General features: G+C 43.8%; 2 protein-coding genes across 5 annotated transcripts in view; one reads left to right on the top strand and one right to left on the bottom strand.

The window, feature by feature from the left end:
* morn2 (MORN repeat containing 2) overlaps window positions 1–1687 on the bottom strand; it is a 43258-nt gene extending 41571 nt beyond the window's left edge. For both annotated transcript variants that reach the window (XM_059986418.1, XM_059986416.1), the window contains exon 1: window positions 1524–1687. In XM_059986418.1, coding sequence (XP_059842401.1) covers window positions 1524–1530 — 7 coding nt within the window. In that variant the 5' untranslated portion in view covers window positions 1531–1687. The remainder of the gene's footprint in view (window positions 1–1523) is intronic.
* Window positions 1688–21798, top strand: part of dhx57 (DEAH (Asp-Glu-Ala-Asp/His) box polypeptide 57) — a 95521-nt gene continuing 75410 nt past the window's right edge. The window contains exons 1-5 of one of the 3 annotated variants that reach the window (XM_059986395.1): window positions 1688–1753; window positions 5510–5615; window positions 5849–6159; window positions 11863–12015; window positions 21355–21555. In XM_059986395.1, the coding sequence (XP_059842378.1) occupies window positions 5861–6159; window positions 11863–12015; window positions 21355–21555 (653 nt within the window). In that variant the 5' untranslated portion in view covers window positions 1688–1753; window positions 5510–5615; window positions 5849–5860. Of the gene's footprint in view, window positions 2217–5509; window positions 5616–5848; window positions 6160–11862; window positions 12016–21354; window positions 21556–21798 lie in introns of all 3 variants that reach the window. The other 2 variants (XM_059986394.1, XM_059986396.1) reach the window with 2 other exon arrangements.

Here is a 21798-nt window from a genome sequence, read left to right as displayed (position 1 = left end):
GACTTAGACCCTGGGACCGCCATGGCCCTTGGTCTTGGACCCTGGGACCTTGATTCACTGCCGCCAGACACTTGGATACCATGGATCGCTGCAGCCAGAAACGTGGACACCAATTCACAGGACAAGGAATCTTGAACCAGGACTCGGCCTCCAGATCAGGCATCGAGCCGGGACTCTTCTTCGGGGGTAGACATGGACAAGGGGCATGAACGTCGAGTCAGGACTCCGCCTTCAACTCAGGCACCGAGCTGGGACTCTTCGAGGGGTAGACACAGACAAGGGACATGAACGTTGAGCCAGAACTCCGCCTTCAACTCACCCCTGGCAGATTGACCTTGCCCAGACCCACTCTGGCGACGGAAGGCGAATTGCTGGCACTCCGATACGGGCTGGATCACTCTGGCTTGTTGTAGCGACTTGCGAAGGCTTCTTAACACTCTCGCCCCAGACGGCTAAAACCAGGGGCTTATAAGCTGCCGGTTCGGGTCGAGGGTAGATTACCTTGATTACCAAGCTCAAGGGACGCGTGAAACAATATTAAAAGGGAACAAGGCGTCAATGGTCCGGATCGCAACCTAACTAAATTTAAAGGGGAACCGATCCGGACCATGATACAAGGAGCTGGACCCACTGTAACTTGCCTACCACCGCAGCAGATTCTATCTCACTGGTGCTTTGGAACACCTAGACAACAGCAAAACATACATCAGGATGCTATTTGTTGATTACAGCTCAGTGTTCAACACCATCGTCCCTTCAGTACTAATCACCAAGTTTCAAAATCTGAATCTTGGTGCACCCTATTTAATTGGATTTTTCACTTCCCTATTCAATTAGATTTTCAATTTCCTTATCAGGGCACTGCAGTCTGTGAAGATCGGTAATGACATCTCCTCTCTATCTATCCTGGGCTAAACATATTGATATAATCACAGAGAAGGCACACCAGCAGCTCTGTTTTGTTAGGAGTTTGAGAAGTTTGGGTATGTCAACAAAGATTCTTGCAAATTTCTATAGATGTCAGTGGAGTGCATTCTAACTGGTTGCATCTCTGCCTGGAGGCTCCAACGCACAGCACCGAAAGAGGATGCCAGGGCGTCGCAGACTCAGCTAGTCCAACCCTCCCCACCACTGAAGGCATCTTCAACATGCAGTGCCTCAAAACAGTGATCCATCACTAATCTACAACATACTCCCCCTCGTAATTCCGTCTCTTTAAGCTATTTATTTATTTTGTCATTTATAGCAATTTTATATATTTTCACTGTATCGCTACCGCAAAACATCACATCTCCTGTTATTTAAATAAGAGATAATAAATCTGATTTTGAGATGAAAATTATTGGCTCGGGGTGGAACTTTAGAATTCATTCATGATAATGTCGTTATCACTGACACAAAATGAAATTTGTATATTTTTTAAAATCATAGAGAGAACATGATGTCAAGGTAAGGTATCAGCGTGACCAGGTGAACGGTGGCGAGTCTGGGAGGGAGAGCGGATGCTGACAGGCGACACTCACCCGGCATGTTAATTGATGGAAAATTTCCTGGAACATGGAATGAAAGCCCCTAAGTACCAGAGAGCCCGATCGAAGAAAATGAACCGAAGTGCAGTCCAGATTCAAACAACGTGGTTGAACCGGCCGACGCCGCTGTCTCTTTGGTAACCAGTGTCCTGCTTGACCCGGAACTTCATTGGGAAGAAACTTCTTCCGGGGGATCGGCTTGTGGTGCTGGGACTGCTGCAGAGGTGGTTGTTTTGGGGAATATTGTACAAATTGTTTTTGGTGTGTTGACGCCGTGCTTCATATTGGTGATTTCCTCAGGTCCCAAGGCTTGACCGAGCCAGAGGAGGAATTTTGGAACAAATTGGTCGGCGGCTGTGATGTGGAAGGTCATCAGCCAATTTACGCACTGCATGCTCCCATAAACAGAAATGGGGTGGTGACCGCACCAGTGTTAGTAACTAAATTCAGTGAGTCCAATCAGTCTGTGAAGGATGAATGACAGCATCCCCTTCTCTTTGAAGCAGAATTGAGGGATGTTCAGGCCCACTTGAGATGGCAGTGGAGGCAACGATTTAACGTTTCCCGTGGAGGAAACGCCTTCACTTTGAATGCTAGCCTGGACTTTGTGTCCAAATCTGTGAGCTGGGGATTTCCACAACTCAAAACCTTTGATGGAGCAGGAAAACTGCCACAGACCGAGTGTTGGTGAGGTGATGGGCGTGAGCTCCACTAGTTTTACATCTTTTTGTCTTGGTGTTGGTTGCTACCGAGCAGTTCATTTCCGTTTAATTTAAAATTACATCTGAATTGCTCTCTGTCAACTATTAAAGATAGTGTGCCCTGTGTATTGAAAAGTAACATGCAAATATTGGAACTCATAAGTTTAAAATTAAGAATTATGAAAATACTTCGTGTTTTTGATAGTCTAGTACCAGTTATTTATCTGTTGATTATATTTTGTGATTTTTCAAGGGACTTAATAATAGAATAAATATCAAATTAATTTGTTTTGGGCAGCCTAGTGCAATTTGAGTAAATGACTAACTGGGAAGAAAGGAGAAAGTGGTTGGATGGGTAACTTAAAAATGAATTTGAGGAATCATTTTTATCATTTTAAATGGTCATTTGAAGCAGTCCAGAGAGATGCCTGAAATGGCACTGATTCATTTAAAAGAAGTTTTTGAAGCTTAGACCTGCCAAGGAAGGTATAACAAGCTGGCCAAAGGAAGTGACTGGACCAATTAGAAACATAGAAAACCTACAGCACAATATGGGCCCTTCGGTCCACAAAGCTGTGCTGAACATGGCCTTACTTTACTACCTAGGCTTACCCATAGCTCTCTATTTTTCTAAGCTCCATGTATTCATCCAGGAGTCTCTTAAAAGACCCTATTGTTTGTTTCCGCCTCCACCACTGTCACTGGTAGCCCATTCCACGCACTCGCCACTCTCTGCATTTAAAAAAAAAACTTAGCCCTGACATCTTCTGTGTACCTACTTCCAAGTGCATTAAAACTATGCCCTCTTGTGTTAGCCATTCCAGCCCTGGGTAAAAAGCCTCTGACTATCCACACAATCAATGCCTCTCATTATCTTGAACACCTCCATCAGGTCACCTCTCATCCTCCATCACTGCAAGGTCTAAAGGCCGAGTTCACTCAACCTATTCTCATAAGGCATGCTCCCCAATCCAGGCAACATCCTTGTAAATATCCTCTGCACCCTTTCTATGTTTTCCATGTTCTTCCTGTAGTGAGGCGACCAGAATTGAGCACAGTACTCCAAGTGCAGACAAACCAGGGTCCTATATAGCTGCAACATTACCTCTCGGCTCTTAAATTCAATCCCACGATTGATGAAGGCCAATGCACCATATGCTGCCTTAACCACAGAGTCAACCTGCATAGCAGCTTTGAGTATCTTATGGACTTGGACCCCAAGATCCTTCTGATCCTCCACACTACAAGAGTCTTGCCATCAATGCTATATTCTGCCATCATTTCTGACCTACCAAAATGAACCACCTCACACTTATCTGGGTTGAACACCCTCAACCTTTGTGTCGTCAGCAAATTTACTAACCCATCCCTCCACTTCCTCATCCAGGTCATTTATAAAAATCACAAAGAGTAATTGTGTCAGCTGTGGCTCAGTTGATACCACTGCGATCTGACTGAGAGTTTGATCTTTGCAGTTCCTGTCCACTATCGAGAGCCAGCTTTCATCTCCAGATGACACATTCAGCTGAGATCCTTGCTGTAATTTAGGTTGATCCAAAACCATACTGAACAGCACAAGCAACAGTAGCAATGACAACAGAACTAACTAAGACAACAACATCAAAACAAGCCCTTTCCCACTCACTTATTTCCAGACACATGTGCATGCATGTGCACATACACAGGCCTCCAACCCCAGGACAGGGTGCCTCTGGGCCTCCAGGCCTTGGCCCTGGATTCTCTGACCTCGGGCATCTGACCTCCAGTAGCTGGTCCAGACTCTCAGATTCCACCTTCAACCCCAGACTTTGGTTTTCAATCTTTCCAGCTTTTTGCCTCTGGACTCACTGAACTCTGGACTTCAACCTCTGACTCTGCCGATCTTTTGGGCCTTGACCCCAGGACTGGTCGATAATATGTTTGACCTTTGGGCCTTGACCTCCATACTCTCCAATCATAGGTTTGGCCTCGACCAACCCGACCTCTGGGATCAGTAACCTTGACCACGGAGTGCTTTGCGTCTCAACTTCACACAGACCTCTGACCCCAGTGGCCTTGCGTAAAATTGTTGCTGAATGTTGGGGGCATGCTATGTTGGCACTGGAATGTGTGGTGGAACTTGCCTGCTGACCCCAGCACATCCTTGGATGTGTTGGTTGATGATGCAAATGACATATTTCACCGTCAGTGTTAAATAAGTCTGAAGATCCTCTGCTTTGAACTGCAGGGTTGTTCTCAATGTTTATCTATCAATCAACATTGCTACATTTGTACATTATATGCCATGTTGTATGATGTAAGTGATCATGGTCTTTCCAGGATCACCTATGTCCTATTCTTGGCAAATTTTTCTACAGATGCATTTTGCCATTGTGTGCTGTGTCTTTACAAGACAGAAGACTCCCAGCTATTATGAATACTATTCAGAGACTGTCTGCCTGGCATCAGTGGTCGCATTATTGGGACTTGTGATGTGCACCAGCTGCACATACGACCATCCACCATCTGCTCTCATGGTAACCCTGATCGGGGCGGTGGGGGGGGCCTAAGCAAGTGCTACCCCTTACCCAAAGGTGACCTGCAGGCTAGCGGAGGAAAGGAATGCCTTGCACCTTCTTCAGTACCGCATTTCCACTGAACCTGGTGAATTTCAAGGAAGTGGGGAAATGTTGCCAAAACATCAGATTTTTGCTTCATTATGCTGAGATTGCATTGCCATATTCCAGGGTCCATCGTTTGCCAGTTTGCTGCTGTATTTCCTGCATCCACTGAGTTCAGTTCAAAAGTGTGGTGGAGCATCATGGAAAGGAAATGAAAGAAACTATAGATATACACAAGCCTTTCTGTGTAGCTTCACAATACTGGGCTTTTGTTCATCTCATTAGTTGATGGAGATTGATTGTTGTTACTCAATTAATCCATTAACACTCACCTACAAGGAGCCAGTGAGATGGACCATGGTCTTCAGTTGTCTATCAAATTCCTGTCTTCTCATGTAAAACTTCTATCATTAATAAATGTAAATCATAACAAGATATAAGTATGCTACTAAACATAAATTATTTACATTAATTTAATTTACTATGTTATTTTGAGGGACAAATCATTTCACACACCAGTATGTTTCTTGACTAATTCTATTGATTTTGTATCCAAAAAATGTGGCTAGATCTGTAAGTGTTTGCTGAAAGGTCTAAGTTTGCATTTTCATTGCAATTAATGATACTAATTAAGATCATGATTATTACTGATTTCTTTGCCTTTGATTTTCCCCGACAGACTGAGAAGTATATTAAATAAAATAAGCCACTTTGAAATTGAGCCAGCACAGAGAGAAATGAAATAATCTGAACACGAGCTGCCTTGAAAAGTTTACAGATCAATTGTGAGTGATTGCTATATTTTGTAATAAAATATGGGCAGGTGGAGCTAGAGGGTATGTTTTGAAATATGGTCTCAGTTTTGAAGAAGCACAAAAGAGTATACTGTGTTATTTTGAGGGACAGATATTGTTCTGGATACTGGACAGAACTTGCTTGTAAATAATTACAAATGTCTAGGCTTGCTGGTTATATTGAAATCTTCCATAAAGTAACTAGTGATTCATCTTTTCAACAGTGATAGCAGAAAATGAACTTTGGAAGGAGGCCAAACAGAGGGGGAGGAGGATTCAGCAAACCCCGCAGAGGCTCAGGAGCAGGAAGCAGAAAAGGCTCAGGCAAAGCCTGGGATGATGGGGAAGATTTCAGTTTTAACCAAAAACCAGCTCGCCCGACCAAGCCTCGCGGCCGGGGCAGAGGTGGAGTGAGAGGTAGGGGTAGAGCTTGGTCTGGAGGCAAAGCTAGTATCCCAAGTCGAAAATACCCCGAAGAAGAGGTGAAGGAACGTGGAGAATTCAACTTATTTGGTAATCTGGTCAAGTCAGAAAGGTAAGCGTTGAAGTTGTCTTTGATTCCCTGCAGTTGTCCTGATGACATTGTTTGTGAAAGTGGCAATATTATGTCTTTACACACACCCAAAGTGTGTAAAGTGGGGCAGATTTATAAACCCTCTGAGATGTTTCTGCTCCCTCTTCCCCAAAACATTGGGATCCTAGTTTGACTGCAGTTTTAGTAGCCCTCCAAAGTTAAACACAATCAGAATTACCTCTTCTAGGGAACAGGCCAACTTGGTTTTATCAGCAGGCTGGGCTTTTATCATTTGAAAGACCTGGTGACCATGATTGAATTGTGTTTTCCTCCTTTAGTTCAAGTTCAATTTTATTGTCATTTAACCAGACACATGTATACAGCTAAATGAAACAATGTTCCTCTGGGGCCAAGGTGCAAAACACAGAACATACAGTCACACACAGCACATATAGTTACAATTCAGCACATACAGTCATATAACCATATAACCATATAACAATCACAGCACAGAAACAGGCCATCTCGGCCTCCTAGTCCGTGCCGATCTCACCTAGTCCCACCTACCCGCACTTAGCCCATAACCCTCCACTCCTTTTCTGTCCGTATACCTATCCAATTTTACCTTAAATGACACAACTGAACTGGCCTCTACTACTTCTACAGGAAGCTCATTCCACACAGCTATCACTCTCTGAGTAAAGAAATACCCCCTCATGTTTCCCTTAAACTTCTGCCCCCTAACTCTCAAATCATGTCCTCTCATTTGAATCTCCTCTACTCTCAATGGAAACAGCCTATTCATGTCAACTCTATCTATCCCTCTCAAAATTTTAAATACCTCGATCAAATCCCCCCTCAACCTTCTACGCTCCAATGAATAGAGACCTAACTTGTTCAACCTTTCTCTGTAACTTAAGTGCTGAAACCCAGGTAACATCCTAGTAAATCGTCTCTGCACTCTCTCTAATTTATTGACATCTTTCCTATAATTCGGTGACCAGAACTGCACACAATATTCTAAATTTGGCCTTACCAATGCCTTGTACAATTTTAACATTACATCCCAACTTCTGTACTCAATGCTTTGATTTATAAAGGCCAGCGTTCCAAAAGCCTTCTTCACCACCCTATCTACATGAGACTCCATCTTCAGGGAACTATGCACTGTTATTCCTAGATCTCTCTGTTCCTCTGCATTCCTCAATGCCCTACCATTTACCCTGTATGTTCTATTTGGATTATTCCTGCCAAAATGTAGAACCTCACACTTCTCAGCATTAAACTCCATCTGCCAACGTTTAGCCCATTCTTCTAACTGGCATAAATCTCCCTGCAAGCTTTGAAAACCCACCTCATTATCCACAACACCTCCTACCTTAGTATCATCTGCATACTTACTAATCCAATTTACCACTCCATCATCCAGATCATTTATGTATATTACAAACAACATTGGGCCCAAAACAGATCCCCGAGGCACCCTGCTAGTCACCGGCCTCCATCCCGATAAACAATTATCCACCACTACTCTCTGGCATCTTCCATCTAGCCACTGTTGAATCCATTTTATTACTCCAACATTAATACCTAATGACTGAACCTTCTTAACTAACCTTCCATGTGGAACTTTGTCAAAGGCTTTGCTGAAGTCCATATAGACTACATCCACTGCCTTACCCTCATCAACATTCCTCGTAACTTATTCAAAAAATTCAATAAGGTTTGTCAAACATGACCTTCCACACACAAATCCATGCTGGCTACTCCTAATCAGATCCTGTCTATCCAGATAATTATTAATACTATCTCTAAGAATACTTTCCATTAATTTACCCACCACTGATGTCAAACTGACAGGTCTATAATTGCTAGGCTTACTTCTAGAACCCTTTTTAAACAATGGAACTACATGAGCAATACGCCAATCCTCCGGCACAATCCCCGTTTCTAATGACATCTTAAAGATCTCCTTCAGAGCTCCTGCTATCTCTACACAAACTTCCCTCAAGGTCCTGGGGAATATCCTGTCAGAACCCGGAGATTTATCCACTTTTAAATTTTTTAAAAGCGCCAGTACTTCCACCTCTTTAATTGTCATAGGTTCCATAACTTCCTTACTTGTTTCCCACACCTTACACAATTCAATATCCTTCTTAGTGAATACCAAAGAGAAGAAATCGTTCAAAATCTCTCCCATCTCCCTCTGCTCCACACATAGCTGACCACTCTGATTCTCTAAGAGGCCAATTTTATCCCTCACTATCCTCTTGCTTTTAATATAACTGTAGAAACCTTTCGGATTTACTTTCACCTTATTTGCCAAACCAACCTCGTATCTTCTTTTAGCTTTTCTAATCTCTTTCTTAAGATTCCTTTCACATTCTTTATATTCCTCGAGCAATTCCTTTACTCCATGCTGCCTATATCTATTGTAGACATCCCTCTTTTTCCGAATCAAATTTCTAATATCCCTTGAAAACCATGGTGCTTTCAAACCTTTAACCTTTCCTTTCTACCTAACAGGAACATAAAGATTCTGTACCCTCATAATTTCACCCTTAAATGACCTCCATTTCTCTATTACATCCTTCCCATAAAACAACTTGACCCAATCCACTCTCTCTAAATCCCTTCGCATCTCCTCAAAGTTAGCCTTTCTCCAATCAAAAATCTCAACTCTAGGTCCTGTCCTGTCCTTCTCCATAATTATATTGAAGCTAATGCTATTGTGATCACTGGACCCGAAGTGCTCCCCAACACATACATCTGTCAGTTGACCTATCGCATTCCCTAACAGGAGATCCAACACTGCCCCATCTCTAGTCGGTACTTCTATGTATTGTTGCAAAAAACTATCCTGCACACATTTCACAAACTCTAAACCATCCAGCCCTTTTACAGAATGAGCTTCCCAGTCTACGTGTGGAAAATTAATATCTCCCACAATCACCACCTTGTGTTTACTACAAATATCTGCTATCTCCTTACACATTTGCTCTTCCAACTCACGCTCCCCATTAGGTGGCCTATAATACACTCCTATCAGTGTTACTACACCTTTCCCATTCCTCAACTCCACCCAAATAGCCTCCCTAGAGGAGCTCTCTAATCTATCCTTCCAAAGCACCGCCGTAAGATTTTCTCGGACAAGCAATGCAACACCTCCTCCTCTGGCCCCTCCTACTCTATCACACCTGAAGCAACTAAATCCAGGAATATTTAGTTGCCAATCACACCCTTCCTGCAACCATGTTTCACTAATAGCTACAACATCATAATTCCAGGTATCAATCCACGCTTTAAGCTCATCCACCTTTCTTACAATGCTCCTAGCATTAAAATAGATACATTTAAGATACTCTCCACCTCCTCGTCTCTTTTCATCCTTAACAATGCATTCAAATTTATTATCCTTTTCTTTCTTCTCCCCTACATCTTCGGGCTGAGCGCATCCCTTCTCCATTACCTGCCTTTCCTCTCTCGCACACTGTCTCTTTACTTGCTCTACTGGTGAACTAACCTCCTCTCCCATAGTTTCCTCAAATCGATTCCTGCCCCCCCCCCCATTTTACTAGTTTAAAGTCTGCCCTGTAGCCCTAGCAAACCTCCCCGCTAGGATATTGGTCCCCCCAGGATTCAAGTGTAACCCGTCCTTCTTGAACAGGTCACGCCTGCCCCAGAAGAGGTCCCAATGATCCAGAAACTTGAATCCCTGCCCCCTGTTCCAATCCCACAGCCACGCATTCATCCTCCACCTAATTCCATTTCTACTCTCACTGTCGCGTGGCACAGGCAGTAATCCCGAGATTACTACCTTTGCGGTCCTTCTTCTTAACTGCCTTCCTAACTCCCTATACTCTCGTTTCAGGACCTCTTCCCCTTTCCTACCTATGTCATTGGTACCTACATGTACCACGACCTCTGGCTCCTCACCCTCCCACTTCAGGATATCTTGGACGCGATCAGAAACGTCCCGAACCCTGGCACCAGGGAGGCAAATTACCATCCAGGACTCCCGATCACCTCCACAGAACCGCCTGTCTGAACCCCTGACTATCGAGTCCCCTATTACTATGGTCCTCTTTCTTCTATCCCTGCCCTTCTGAGCTTCAGGGCCGTCCTCTGTGCCGGAGACCTGGCCACTGTCACTTCCTCCAGGAAGGCTGTCCCCCCCCAAGCAGTACTCAAACATGAGTACTTATTGTCAAGGGGTACAGCCGCTGGGGTACTCTCTAGTACCTGCCTCTTCCCCTTCCTGACCGTGACCCACATATCTGCCTCCTGTGGCCCCGGAGTGACCACCTGCCTGTAACTCCTCTCTATCACCTCCTCACTCTCCCTGACCAGGCGAAGGTCATCGAGCTGCAGCTCCAGTTCCCTAACTCGGTCCTTCAGGAGCTGCAGTTCGGCACACCTGGTGCAGATGTGGACGTCCGGGAGGCTCGGAGACTCCAGGATCTCCCACATCCGACACCGAGAACATCAAGCTGCCCTCACACTCATACTTCCCGAATAACTGAAAACAACAAGAACTAAAAGATAAGCCTACTGTGCCCTCTTCCGCCTAAGCCCCCTGAGCCCAAGCCCTACACTCTGCTCCCGGCGCACTCCGCTGCCCGCAATGAAGCTGCCCGCTTCTTAAGGCTGCGTTCTTTTTATATCTTCCCTCCTTCCCAGGCCTCCTTCACATGCCTGCGCAGTCCCGCCTCTCAGAACTCCGATCTGAGACGCAATTGGACAATTTGAAAATGGCCGCCGCCGCACTTCCTCTCAAAGCCTCGCTGTCCTCTTCCAAAAGAGAACTACCTCACTCAGTCTCCTCCTTTCTATATCTTCCCGCCTTCCCAGGCCTCCTTCACGCGCCTGCGCAGTCCCGCCTCTCAGAACTCAGTCACAAAGTAAAATCAGCACAAGTCCCTGAGTGGCACGGCCTGAAGATTGACAGGTTGACATAAAGTGCAAGTTGTTGTGAAATAGTTCTTTAGGGATAAAACTTCCTTAAATGAAGTAATTTTTAGAAGTATAGTCACTATAGTATTGTTTTTAGTAAGTGTTTTTTGTATGACTAGAGCTAGATGGGAATGAAATGCTGCATTGTTCAAGATAGACAGGTAGCATTTCTCACACAAAGTGCTGGTGGAGCTCAGCTGGCCAGGCAGCATCTATGGAGTCGATGTTTCGGATCCAAACTCTTCACCTGCAGAATCTCTTGTGCTTACGGGTAGCATTTTTAGTGCCTTGTCATGTGCATCAGATGTAATCTTGATTTGGAAATACTTTCCTGTCCATTGACTGAACAGATAGCCTTGGATTAGAGAATGGTCTCCACCTCCATTGCAATGGATTCCTGGTGCCTTGATTTTCATTCCATTTCCTTTGAGGAAAATAAGCTTGAGCTCTTAATAAAATAGGCATTCATTTTGCACTTTCTGTGCTAATGTTGTGGAGCACTTTCTCTTACACAACATCTACCCTCCTCTCTGCCATTCTTGGGCACTGTAATATATAGCAAAAATGGAATTGATGCATTATTATAACCTATTGCAATTAGGGACTGTTATCTTTCTCAAGCAGTGTTACCCTAAGCACCCTTTCAGATTTGCATGTACATGTTTGTTTTTGAAAACAATTCACTCCTATATAGATTTTGAACTGATGCCTCCAAAGGGAAGTTATATATGCTGCATTTCAGCAATTCTTGTATCTTTTTTTTTCCTGCAGGTCAAAACAGGATAGCCAAAGAGAAAACATGTTGAAAGCCAAATCCCAGCCTCGCTTACCTTTGCAGACAATAAACATGACTGCTGAAAACCAAAAGAAAGTTAAGCAGCTTCTCCAAGAACTACAGGTTCAAGAAAAGGAGGCTGCCGATGAGTAAGCTCTCTGTATATTTTGTCCTTCTGTCCTTTTTTGTATTGCTGCCATAAAACAATTAATTCCGCAACATATGTCACTGATTCTGAATGAATATAAAATTTCATTCATTTTAGTTTTCCTGTAATGTTCTCATAATGTGGGCTGAGGTTGTGGGTTAGGTTTCGGCTTGTTTAAACACAGTTATTGTGATTTGTATCCAGCTCAGATTATGGAGGTATGCCATTCTGTGTTAAATTTGGTTAATCTCATCGCAGTCTTTAATAGAAAGGTCCCATTCAACAGCATTGACAAGCCTTGCCTGGAAAAGGATAATGTCATTCCCAAAATAGAATAATCTAGAGGCTCTGGTGTAAAAGCATCAGCTGAACTGAAGTTTCATTGAATAGTCAAGTTAATTGATTCGTGTGTAGTTTTTAATTGATTATATTTCTCTGTTCTATTGTAAATCCTTGCAAGACAATGAATCTCAAGGTTTAATATGGTTGCATGTATGTACTTCAATTTACTTTGAACTTCGAATACCTCCTACTTATTACCTCCTTTGAATAACTGCTTACCTCCTACTTCATGAGGCAGGGAGAAGAGCACAACAGCTGCTGAATTTGTGAGGTTAAAACTTGTGAACAAAATCAGCTTAAAAGTGTACACCAAAGGAAAAGTGTATGTCAAGTTACACGTTGTGTACAGTAAAACTCCACTTATCCACTATTACTTATTTAAGCCATAGGCTGTCAACAGCAGCTCACCGGAGTCTTCTGTCCTGGGCCAGTCTTTCACCTTGGCCCCAGGTGTAGCCCATCTTTGAAGATCCTTCCTTTCCCAGGGATAAGTCTTTTGACTTTCTGTTGGCATCTATATAGCACTGTTTCTTTTTACAGAATGGGGTTGCTAGCCCCATTCCCTACCCTCCTCCTTTTAGCCCGCCACCCCCCGATCAGGGTTACGTGAAGCCATGAGAGCAGATGGTGGATGGTTGTATGTGCAGCTGGTGCACATCACAAGTCCCAATAATGCGACCACTGATGCCAGGCAGACAACTAGAGGAACCAACTAGAGAGCAGGCCATTCTAGATTGGGTATTGAGCAATGAGGAAGGGTTAGTTAGCAATCTTGTCATGCGAGGCCCCTTGGGTAAGAGTGACCATAATATGGTGGAATTCTTCATTAAGATGGAGAGTGACATAGTTAATTTCGGAACAAAGCTTCTGAACTTAAAGAAGGGTAACTCTGAAGGTATGAGACGTGAATTAGCTAAGATAGACTGGCAAATGATACTTAAAGGGTTGACGGTTGATATGCAATGGCAAGCATTTAAAGATCGCATGGATGAACTACAACAATTGTTCATTCCAGTTTGGCAAAAGAATAAACCAGGGAAAGTAGTGCACCCGTGGCTGACAAGGGAAGTTAGGGATTGTATCAAGTCCAAAGAAGAAACATATAAATTAGCCAGAAAAAGTGGCACACCTGAGGACTGGGAGAAATTCAGAGTCCAGCAGAGGAGGACAAAAGGCTTAATTAGGAAGGGGAACAAAGATTATGAGAGAAAGCTGGCAGGGAACATAAAAACTGACTGTAAAAGCTTGTATAGATAAGTGAAAAGAAAAAGATTGGTCAAGACAAATGTAGGTCCCTTACAGTCAGAAACTGGTGAATTGATCATAGGGAACAAGGACATGGCAGACAATTGAACAAGTACTTTGGTTCTGTCTTCACTAAGGAGGACATAAGTAATCTTCTGCAAATAGTAGGGGACCGAGGATCTAGTGAGATGGAGGAACTGAGGGGAATACATGTTAGTAGGGAAGTGGTGTTAGGTAAATTAAAGGGATTAAAGGCAGATAAATCCCCAGGGCCAGATGGTCTGCATCCCATAGTGCTTAAGGAAGTAGCCCAAGAAATAATGGATGCATTAGTGATAATGCATCTTTCAAAACTCCTTAGATTCTGGATTAGTTCCTGAGGATTGGAGGGTGGCTAATGTAACCCCACTTTTTAAAAAAGGAGGGAGAGAATAACCGGGGAATTATAGACTGGTTAGTCTGACATCGGTGGTGGGGAAAATGCTAGAGTCAGTTATCAAAGATATGGTAACAGCACATTTGGAAAGAGGTGAAATCATCGGACAAAGTCAGCATGGATTTGTGAAAGGAAAATCATGTCTGACGAATCTTACAGAATTTTTTGAAGATGTAACTAGTAGAGTGGATAGGGGAGAGCCAGTGGATATGGTATATTTAGATTTTCAAAAGGCTTTTGACAAGGTCCCACACAGGAGATTAGTGTGCAAACTTAAAGCACACGGTATTAGGGGTATGGTATTGATGTGGATAGAGAATTGGTTGGCAGACAGGAAGCAAAGAGTGGGAGTAAACGGGACCTTTTCAGAATGGCAGGCAGTGACTAATGGGGTACCGCAAGGCTCAGTGCTGGGACCTCTGTTGTTTACAATATATGTTAATGATTTAGACGAGGGAATTAAATGCAGCATCTCCAGGTTTGCGGATGACATGAAGCTGGGCGGCGGTGTTAGCTGTGAGGAGGATGCTAAGAGGATGCAGGATGGTTTGGATAGGTTTGGTGAGTGGGCAAATTCATGGCAGATGCAATTTCATGTGGATAAATGTGAGGTTATCCACTTTGGTTGCAAGAACAGGAAAACAGATTATTACCTGAATGGTGGCCGATTAGGAAGAGGGGAGGTGCAACGAGACCTGGGTGTCATTGTACACCAGTCATTGAAGGTGGGCAAGCAGGTACAGCAGGTGGTGAAAAAGGCAAATGGTATGTTGGCATTCATAGCAAAAGGATTTGAGTACAGGAGCAAGAAGGTTCTACTGCAGTTGTACAAGGCCTTGGTGAGACCGCACCTAGAGTATAGTGTGCAGTTTTGGTCCCCTAATCTGTGGAAAGACATTCTTGCCATAGAGGGAGTACAAAGACGGTTCACCAGATTGATTCCCGGGATGACAGGACTTTCATATGAAGAAAGACTGGATCGACTAGGCTTATACTCACTGGAATTTAGAAGATTGAGTGGGGATCTTATTGAAACGTATAAAATTCTAAAGGGATTGGACAGGCTAGATGCAGGAAGATTGTTTCCAATGTTGAGGAAGTCCAGAACGAGGGGTCACAGTTTAACGATAAAGGGGAAGCCTTTTAGGACCGAGATGAGGAAGAACTTTTTCACACAGAGAATGGTGAATCTGTGGAATTCTCTGCCACAGGAAACAGTTGAGGCTGGTTCATTGGCTATATTTAAGAGGAAGTTAGATATGGCCCTTGCGGCTAAAGGGATCGGGGGTATGGAGAGAAAGCAGGTACAGAGTTCTGAGTTGGATGATCAGCCATGATCATACTGAATGGCAGTGCAGGCTCAAAGGGCCGAATGGCCTACTCCTGCACCTATTTTCTATGTTTCACACACAAGCTTGGGACCGTCCATAGCGGAGCTGGTAATCATCTACTGCCTGACTATGGGAAATTTGGGATGGCTCAGCCTAACGTCTTATACTGTACTGCTCTATGTTATTTTCTATCTGGTTCCACGAGTATTGTCTCTGCTTCAATCCTCCAAGTCACAAGAGCCCCACTTCCCACATTCTCTTTCAACTCACTGGTTCCATTGCTCATCTTTATGTTTACCAAGTTCACTGGAAAGATTATCATTCTATTCTGCCACATAAAAAGAAAATTTAACATGTTGGAGAATTGATAATAATGTCCTGTAATCTGGAAAATCTGCTGAGTCAGTATCACCAAAATCCTGAGAGTGCTGGAGCAATGGAGTTTTATGTAACAGAAATAAAGAAGCCCGATGTTTTTCACTAGAACGTTGACGCATCGAGACAGACAGACGTACTTTATTGATCCCGAGGGAAATTGGAATAGAGTCTTTTAAGAGACTCCTGGATAGACACATGGATCTTAGAAAAATAGAGGGCTTTGGGTAACCCCAGGTAATTTCTAAGCTAAGGACATGTTCAGCGCAGCTTTGTGGGCCGAAGGGCCTGTATTGTGCTGTAGGTTTTCTATGTTTCCAACAGGCATCTTGCATGGTACATTTAAGATTAAGCTTCTGTGGATAATTTTTCATTGATCCTTTTGAATAAAGGAAAATTGAGCATTGTGTCACAGGTAGCCAATATGGTACTGAAACGTTCTCCATGGGTGACAGATGGCAAATGAGCATCCCCCTTCCTTAATACACTGTGAAAGTTTCAGAAACTGGGCTAAATTTAAGTGACTTAGAAAAATCTGTCTTAGTATTCCTGTTCTAACAGCATCTAAACCAAAAGTTGCCTGCAGAGAATCATGTAGGAGAATATGGTTGCACTTGTGTGTCTGTAACTTCCTTGCCTTTTGAAATGTAGTATAAAAAACATTTAGATCAAAGGTATAATTGGCTTTTGGGTTGAGATCTACGTCAGGACAATCTCTTCTGTGTCCAGAAATGTGTAATAGGTGGGTTGGATGAAGTAAAGAAAAAAGATGCTCATGTTGAGAGCAAAACTACGGGCTTAGATAAGACAAATTGGGCTGATTGTCCTTTTACAATATTGTAACTTTGATGTGATTCTGTAAACACATCCATACACATTGGTAACATAGAGGCTAGTGCATCGCTTTACAGAAACAGTGATTACTAATCAGGGTTCAATTTCCACTGCTGCCTGTGAGGAGTTTATATCTTCTCCCCGTGACCAGTTGCTCTGGTTTTCTCCCACATTCAAAAGTCAATATGATTAGGTAAGTTGTGGGCATGCAGGATTGGCGCTGGAAGCATGGTGACACTTGCAGGCCGCCCTCATCACAAAACTTGCTGAGCAACACACACAAACTGCTGGAGGAACTCAGCAGCCCAGGCAGCATCTATGGAAAAGAGTGCTAGCGACATTCTGGGTCTTGCCAAAGGGTTTCGGCCTGAAACGTTGGCTGTACTCTTTTCCATAGATGCTGCCTGGCCTGCTGAGTTCCTCCAGCAGTTTGTGTGTGTTGCTTGGATTTCCAGCATCTGCAGGTTTTCTCTTGTTTGTGATTTGACAAAACTTGCTGATTTGATTTGACACAACGAGGCATTTTACTGTTATGTTTTGGTGTAGTTACGACAAACAAGGTTAATCTTGATTTCTTTCTTACAAAATTTGGCCAGTGACTGCATTTTGTTGAGGGAAGTGCCTGGTGTGAAAAGTGCTAGTCTTTGGCTTGAGAGTCTTCGGTGAGGAGGCTGAGGGAGAAGACTATGCCAGTCACAATTGGAGAGGGTGAAGACATGACCACTGAGCTTATTCAGTGTGCTACGTGCATGATGTGGGAGGTCAGGGACACTGATGGTGCCCCCGGCTGCTACAGCTGTAGAAAGTGTGTCCAGATTAAGCTTCTGAAGGAGCATGTTGCAGCACTGAAGAAAGAACTGGATGACCTCAGGTTTATCTGCGAAAACGAGAGTTTTCTGGACAGGACCTATAGTGAGGTTGTTACACTGAGGATACCGGAAGAGAGAAAGGGGGCGACGATGAGGAAGGAAAGGGTGCCTGAAGTACAGGAGACCCCAGGGGATGTGCCTCTCGTAAACAGGTTCACCCTCTTGGAAGTTGTCAGGATAGAAGATACTACCAGTCTGAGAGGCGGACAGGTCTGCGAGCCGAAAATTGTGCAGAAGCAGAGCCGAGGAGTCAGACATCAGGAAGAGCCGTGGTAGTAGGGGACTCCATAGTAAGAGGTACGGAAAGGGGTTTCTACGGCAACAGGTGAGATTTAAGGATGGTGTGTTGCCTCCCTGGAGCCAGGATCCAGGACATCACAGACCGATTGCAGGGAATCCTCAAGGGTGAAGGTGAACAGTGGGAAGTGGTAGTACATGTTGGCACAAATGACATCGGGAAGAAGAGGAAGGACATTCTGCAGCGGGACTTCAGAGAACTCGGAAGAAGGCTGAAAAGCAGGACTTCCAGGGTGGTTATCTCTGGTTTGCTTCCAGTTCCTCGTGCTGGAGAGGGCAGGAACAGGGAGATAATGGATCTGAATGTGTGGCTGAGGAACTGGTGCAGGAAGCAAGGATTTACATTCTTGGACCACTGGGATCTGTTTTGGGGTAGGGATGAATTGTACAAAAGGGACGGGTTGCACCTTAATAGGTGGGGAACCAGCATTCTGGCAGACAGGTTTGCCACTGCAACACGGATGTGTTTAAACTAAGTAGTGGGGGAGAGGGGATGAACTGGAAATATAAGGATGGAGTTAAAGGGAAAGTGAAAATAAGAAAAGTTAAAAAGGACAACAGAATCAATGGAGTAGAAAGCTCAAGAAGAGATCATACAGTATGGCCAAGTGAAATAGGAATTGATATGAAAGGAGAGGGGAGTAACAAATTAAAAGTATTATATATGAATGCATGAAGTATAAAGAATAAAGTAGATGAGCTTGAGGCTCAGTTGGAAATTGGCAAGTACGATGTTGTGGGAATAACAGAGACATGGCTTCAAGCAGACAGGGCCTGGGAAGTGAAGATTCAAAGATATACATCTTATTGAAAGGACAGACTGACAGGCAGAGGGGATGGGGTGGCTCTGTTGGTGAGGAATGATATTCAGTCCCTTGCGAGGGGGAACGTAGAAACAGGGGATGTAGAGTCAGTATGGATAGAACTGAGAAATTCTAAGGGTAGAAAGACCCTAATGGGAGTTATCTACAGGCCCCCAAACAGCAGTCTGGATGTAGGGTGTAAGTTGAATGAAGAGTTAAAATTGGCATGTCGCAAAGGTAATGATACAGTTGTAATGGGGGATTTCAACATGCAGGTAGACTGGGAGAATCAGAATGGTACTGGACCCCAAGAAAGGGAGTTTGTGGAGTGCCTCCGAGATGGATTCTTAGAACAGTTTGTACTGGAGCCTACCAAGGAGAAGGCAATTCTAGGTTTAGTGTTGTGCAATGAACCGGATTTGATCAGGGACCTCGAGGTAAAGGAGCCATTAGGAGGTAGTGACCATAATATGATATGTTTTAACCTACAATTTGAGAAGGAGAAGGGAAAGTCGGATGTGTCAGTATTACAGTTGAACAAAGGGAACTATGGAGCTGGCCAAAGTTCAGTGGAACAATACCCTAGCAAGGAAGACAATGGAACAACAATGGCAGGTATTTCTGGGAATAATGCAGAAGGTGCAGGATCGGTTCATTCCAAAGAGGGAGAAAGATCCTAAGGGAAGTAAGGGACGGCCGTGGCTGATGAGGGAAGTAAAGGGCAGTATAAAAATAAAAGAGAAGTATAACATAACAAAGATGAGCGGGAAACCGGAGGACTGGGAAGCTTTTAAAGAGCAACAGAAAATAACAAAAAAGGCAATACGCCAAGAAAAAATGAGGTACAAAGATAAACTAGCCAAGATCATAAAGGAGGATAGTAAAAGCTTCTTTAGGTATGTGAATAGCAAAAAAATAGTTAAGACCAAAATTGGGCCATTGAAGACAGAAACGGGTGAATTTATTATGGGGAACAAGGAAATGGCAGATGAGTTGAACAGGTACTTTGGATCTGTCTTCACTAGGGAAGACACAAACAATCTCCCAGATGTAATAGTGGCCAAAGGAACTAGGGTAAAGAATGAACTGAAGGAAATTTATATTAAGCAAGAAACGGTGTTGGATAGACTGTTGAGTCTGAAGGCTGATAAGTCCCCGGGACCAGATGGTCTGCATTCCAGGGTACTTAAAGAGGTGGCTCTAGAAATCGTGCACGCATTGGTAATTTCCAATTATCTATAGATTCAGAAACAGTTCCTGTTGATTGGAGGGTGGCTAATGTTGTCCCACTTTTCAAGAAAGGAGGGAGAGAGAAAACGGGGAATTATAGACAGGTTAGCCTGACGTCAGTGGTGGGAAAGATGCTGGAGTCAATTATAAAAGAGGAAATTATGACACATTTGGATAGCAGTAGAAGGATCAGTCCGAGTCAGCATGGATTTATGAAGGGAAAATCATGCTTGACTAATCTTCTGGAGTTTTTTGAGGATGTAACTATGAAAATGGACAAGGGAGAGCCAGTGGATGTAGTGACCTGGACTTCCAGAAAGCTTTTGATAAAGTCCCACATAGGAGATTAGTGGGCAAAATTAGGGCACATGGTATTGGGGGCAGAGTACTGACATGGATTGAAAATTGGCTGGCTGACAGGAAACAAAGAGTAGCGATTAACAGGTCCCTTTCGGAATGGCAGGCTGTGACCAGTGGGGTACCACAAGGCTCGGTGCTGGGACCGCAGCTGTTTACAAATACATTAATGTTTTAGATGAAGGGATTAAAAGTAACATTAGCAAATTTGCCGATGACACAAAGCTGGGTGGCAGTGTGAAATGTCAGGAGGATGTTATGAGAATGCAAGGTGACTTGGACAGGTTGGGTGAGTGGGCAAATGTATGGCAGATGCAGTTTAATGTGGATAAATGTGAGGTTATCCACTTTGGTGGCAAGAACAGGAAGGCAGATTACTATCTAAATGGAGTCAAGTTAGGAAAAGGGGAAGTGCAACGAGATCTAGGTGTTCTTGTACATCAGTCAATGAAAGCAAGCATGCAGGTACAGCAGGCAGTGAAGAAAGCTAATGGCATGCTGGCCTTTATAACAAGAGGAATTGAGTATAGGAGTAAAGAGGTCCTTCTGCAGCTGTACAGGGCCCTGGTGAGACCCCACCTTTAGTATTGTGTGCAGTTTTGGTCTCCAAATTTGAGGAAGGACATTCTTGCTATTGAGGGAGTGCAGCATAGGTTCACAAGGTTAATTCCTGGAATGGCAGGACTGTCATATGTTGAAAGATTGGAGCGACTGGGCTTGTATACACTGGAATTTAGAAGGATGAGAGGGGATCTGATTGAGGCATATAAGATTATTAAGGGATTGAACACTCTGGAGGCAGGAAGCATGTTCCCACTGATGCATGAGTCCAGAACTAGAGGCCACAGTTTAAGAATAAGGAGTAGGCCATTTAAAACAGAGATGCGGAAAAACTTTTTCACCCAGAGAGTGGTGGATATGTGGAATGCTCTGCCCCAGAAGGCAGTGAAGGCCAAGTCTCCGGATGCATTCAAGAGAGATTTAGATAGAGCTCTTATAGATAGTGGGATCAAGGAATATGGGGAGAGGGCAGGAACAGGGTACTGATTGTGTACGATCAACCATAATCACAGTGAATGGCGGTGCTGGCTAGAAGGGCCGAATGGCCTACTCCTGCACCTACTGCCTGTTGTCTATTGACAAAACCAAATTCCTCTCGCTGGTATTTGAAGTCCTGTTCAGTTTAATGCTCTGCTTTCCTCCTTCACTTTTATTTTGCAGAAACGAGAAATCTGAAGAGGACTATGATACGAAGGAAGAATTGGATCACCTGGATCACAGATACGATGATCAATACTGGTCAACGAAGGAAGAGGGTTTGGCTGTAGCTGAAAGCTCTTCGCCAGTGTGTCTTCCTGCTGAGCAACAGACAGAGTTGAAACAGCCCGAGGTTTCTCTGTTTGCAGTTTGGAAGCTGACTAGGTTTGTTCAAATAGATCTTGTATGAGATTTTGGACCGCTGCACTTAACACTCTCGTTTAGGAATGTGAATGTGAAACTTGGTTGTTATTTAGCTGTTAGTGGAGTAGCCTAAATGTACTTGATGGAAGCTAAGCAAGTTCAAGGGAAAAAGGAGGGAAAGAATGATTGAAATGAATAGTAGGGGCTCGTGGACACAAGAATAGACACGTTGGTGCAATTAGTAAAGACACGGGGTTCTGCTGA

This window comes from Hypanus sabinus, chromosome 12, assembly GCF_030144855.1.
Source record: "Hypanus sabinus isolate sHypSab1 chromosome 12, sHypSab1.hap1, whole genome shotgun sequence".
In the NCBI taxonomy this organism is placed as follows: Eukaryota; Metazoa; Chordata; class Chondrichthyes; order Myliobatiformes; family Dasyatidae; genus Hypanus; species Hypanus sabinus.
Note: the sequence above shows the minus strand (reverse complement) of the source record. Positions and strands in the feature narration are given on the sequence as shown.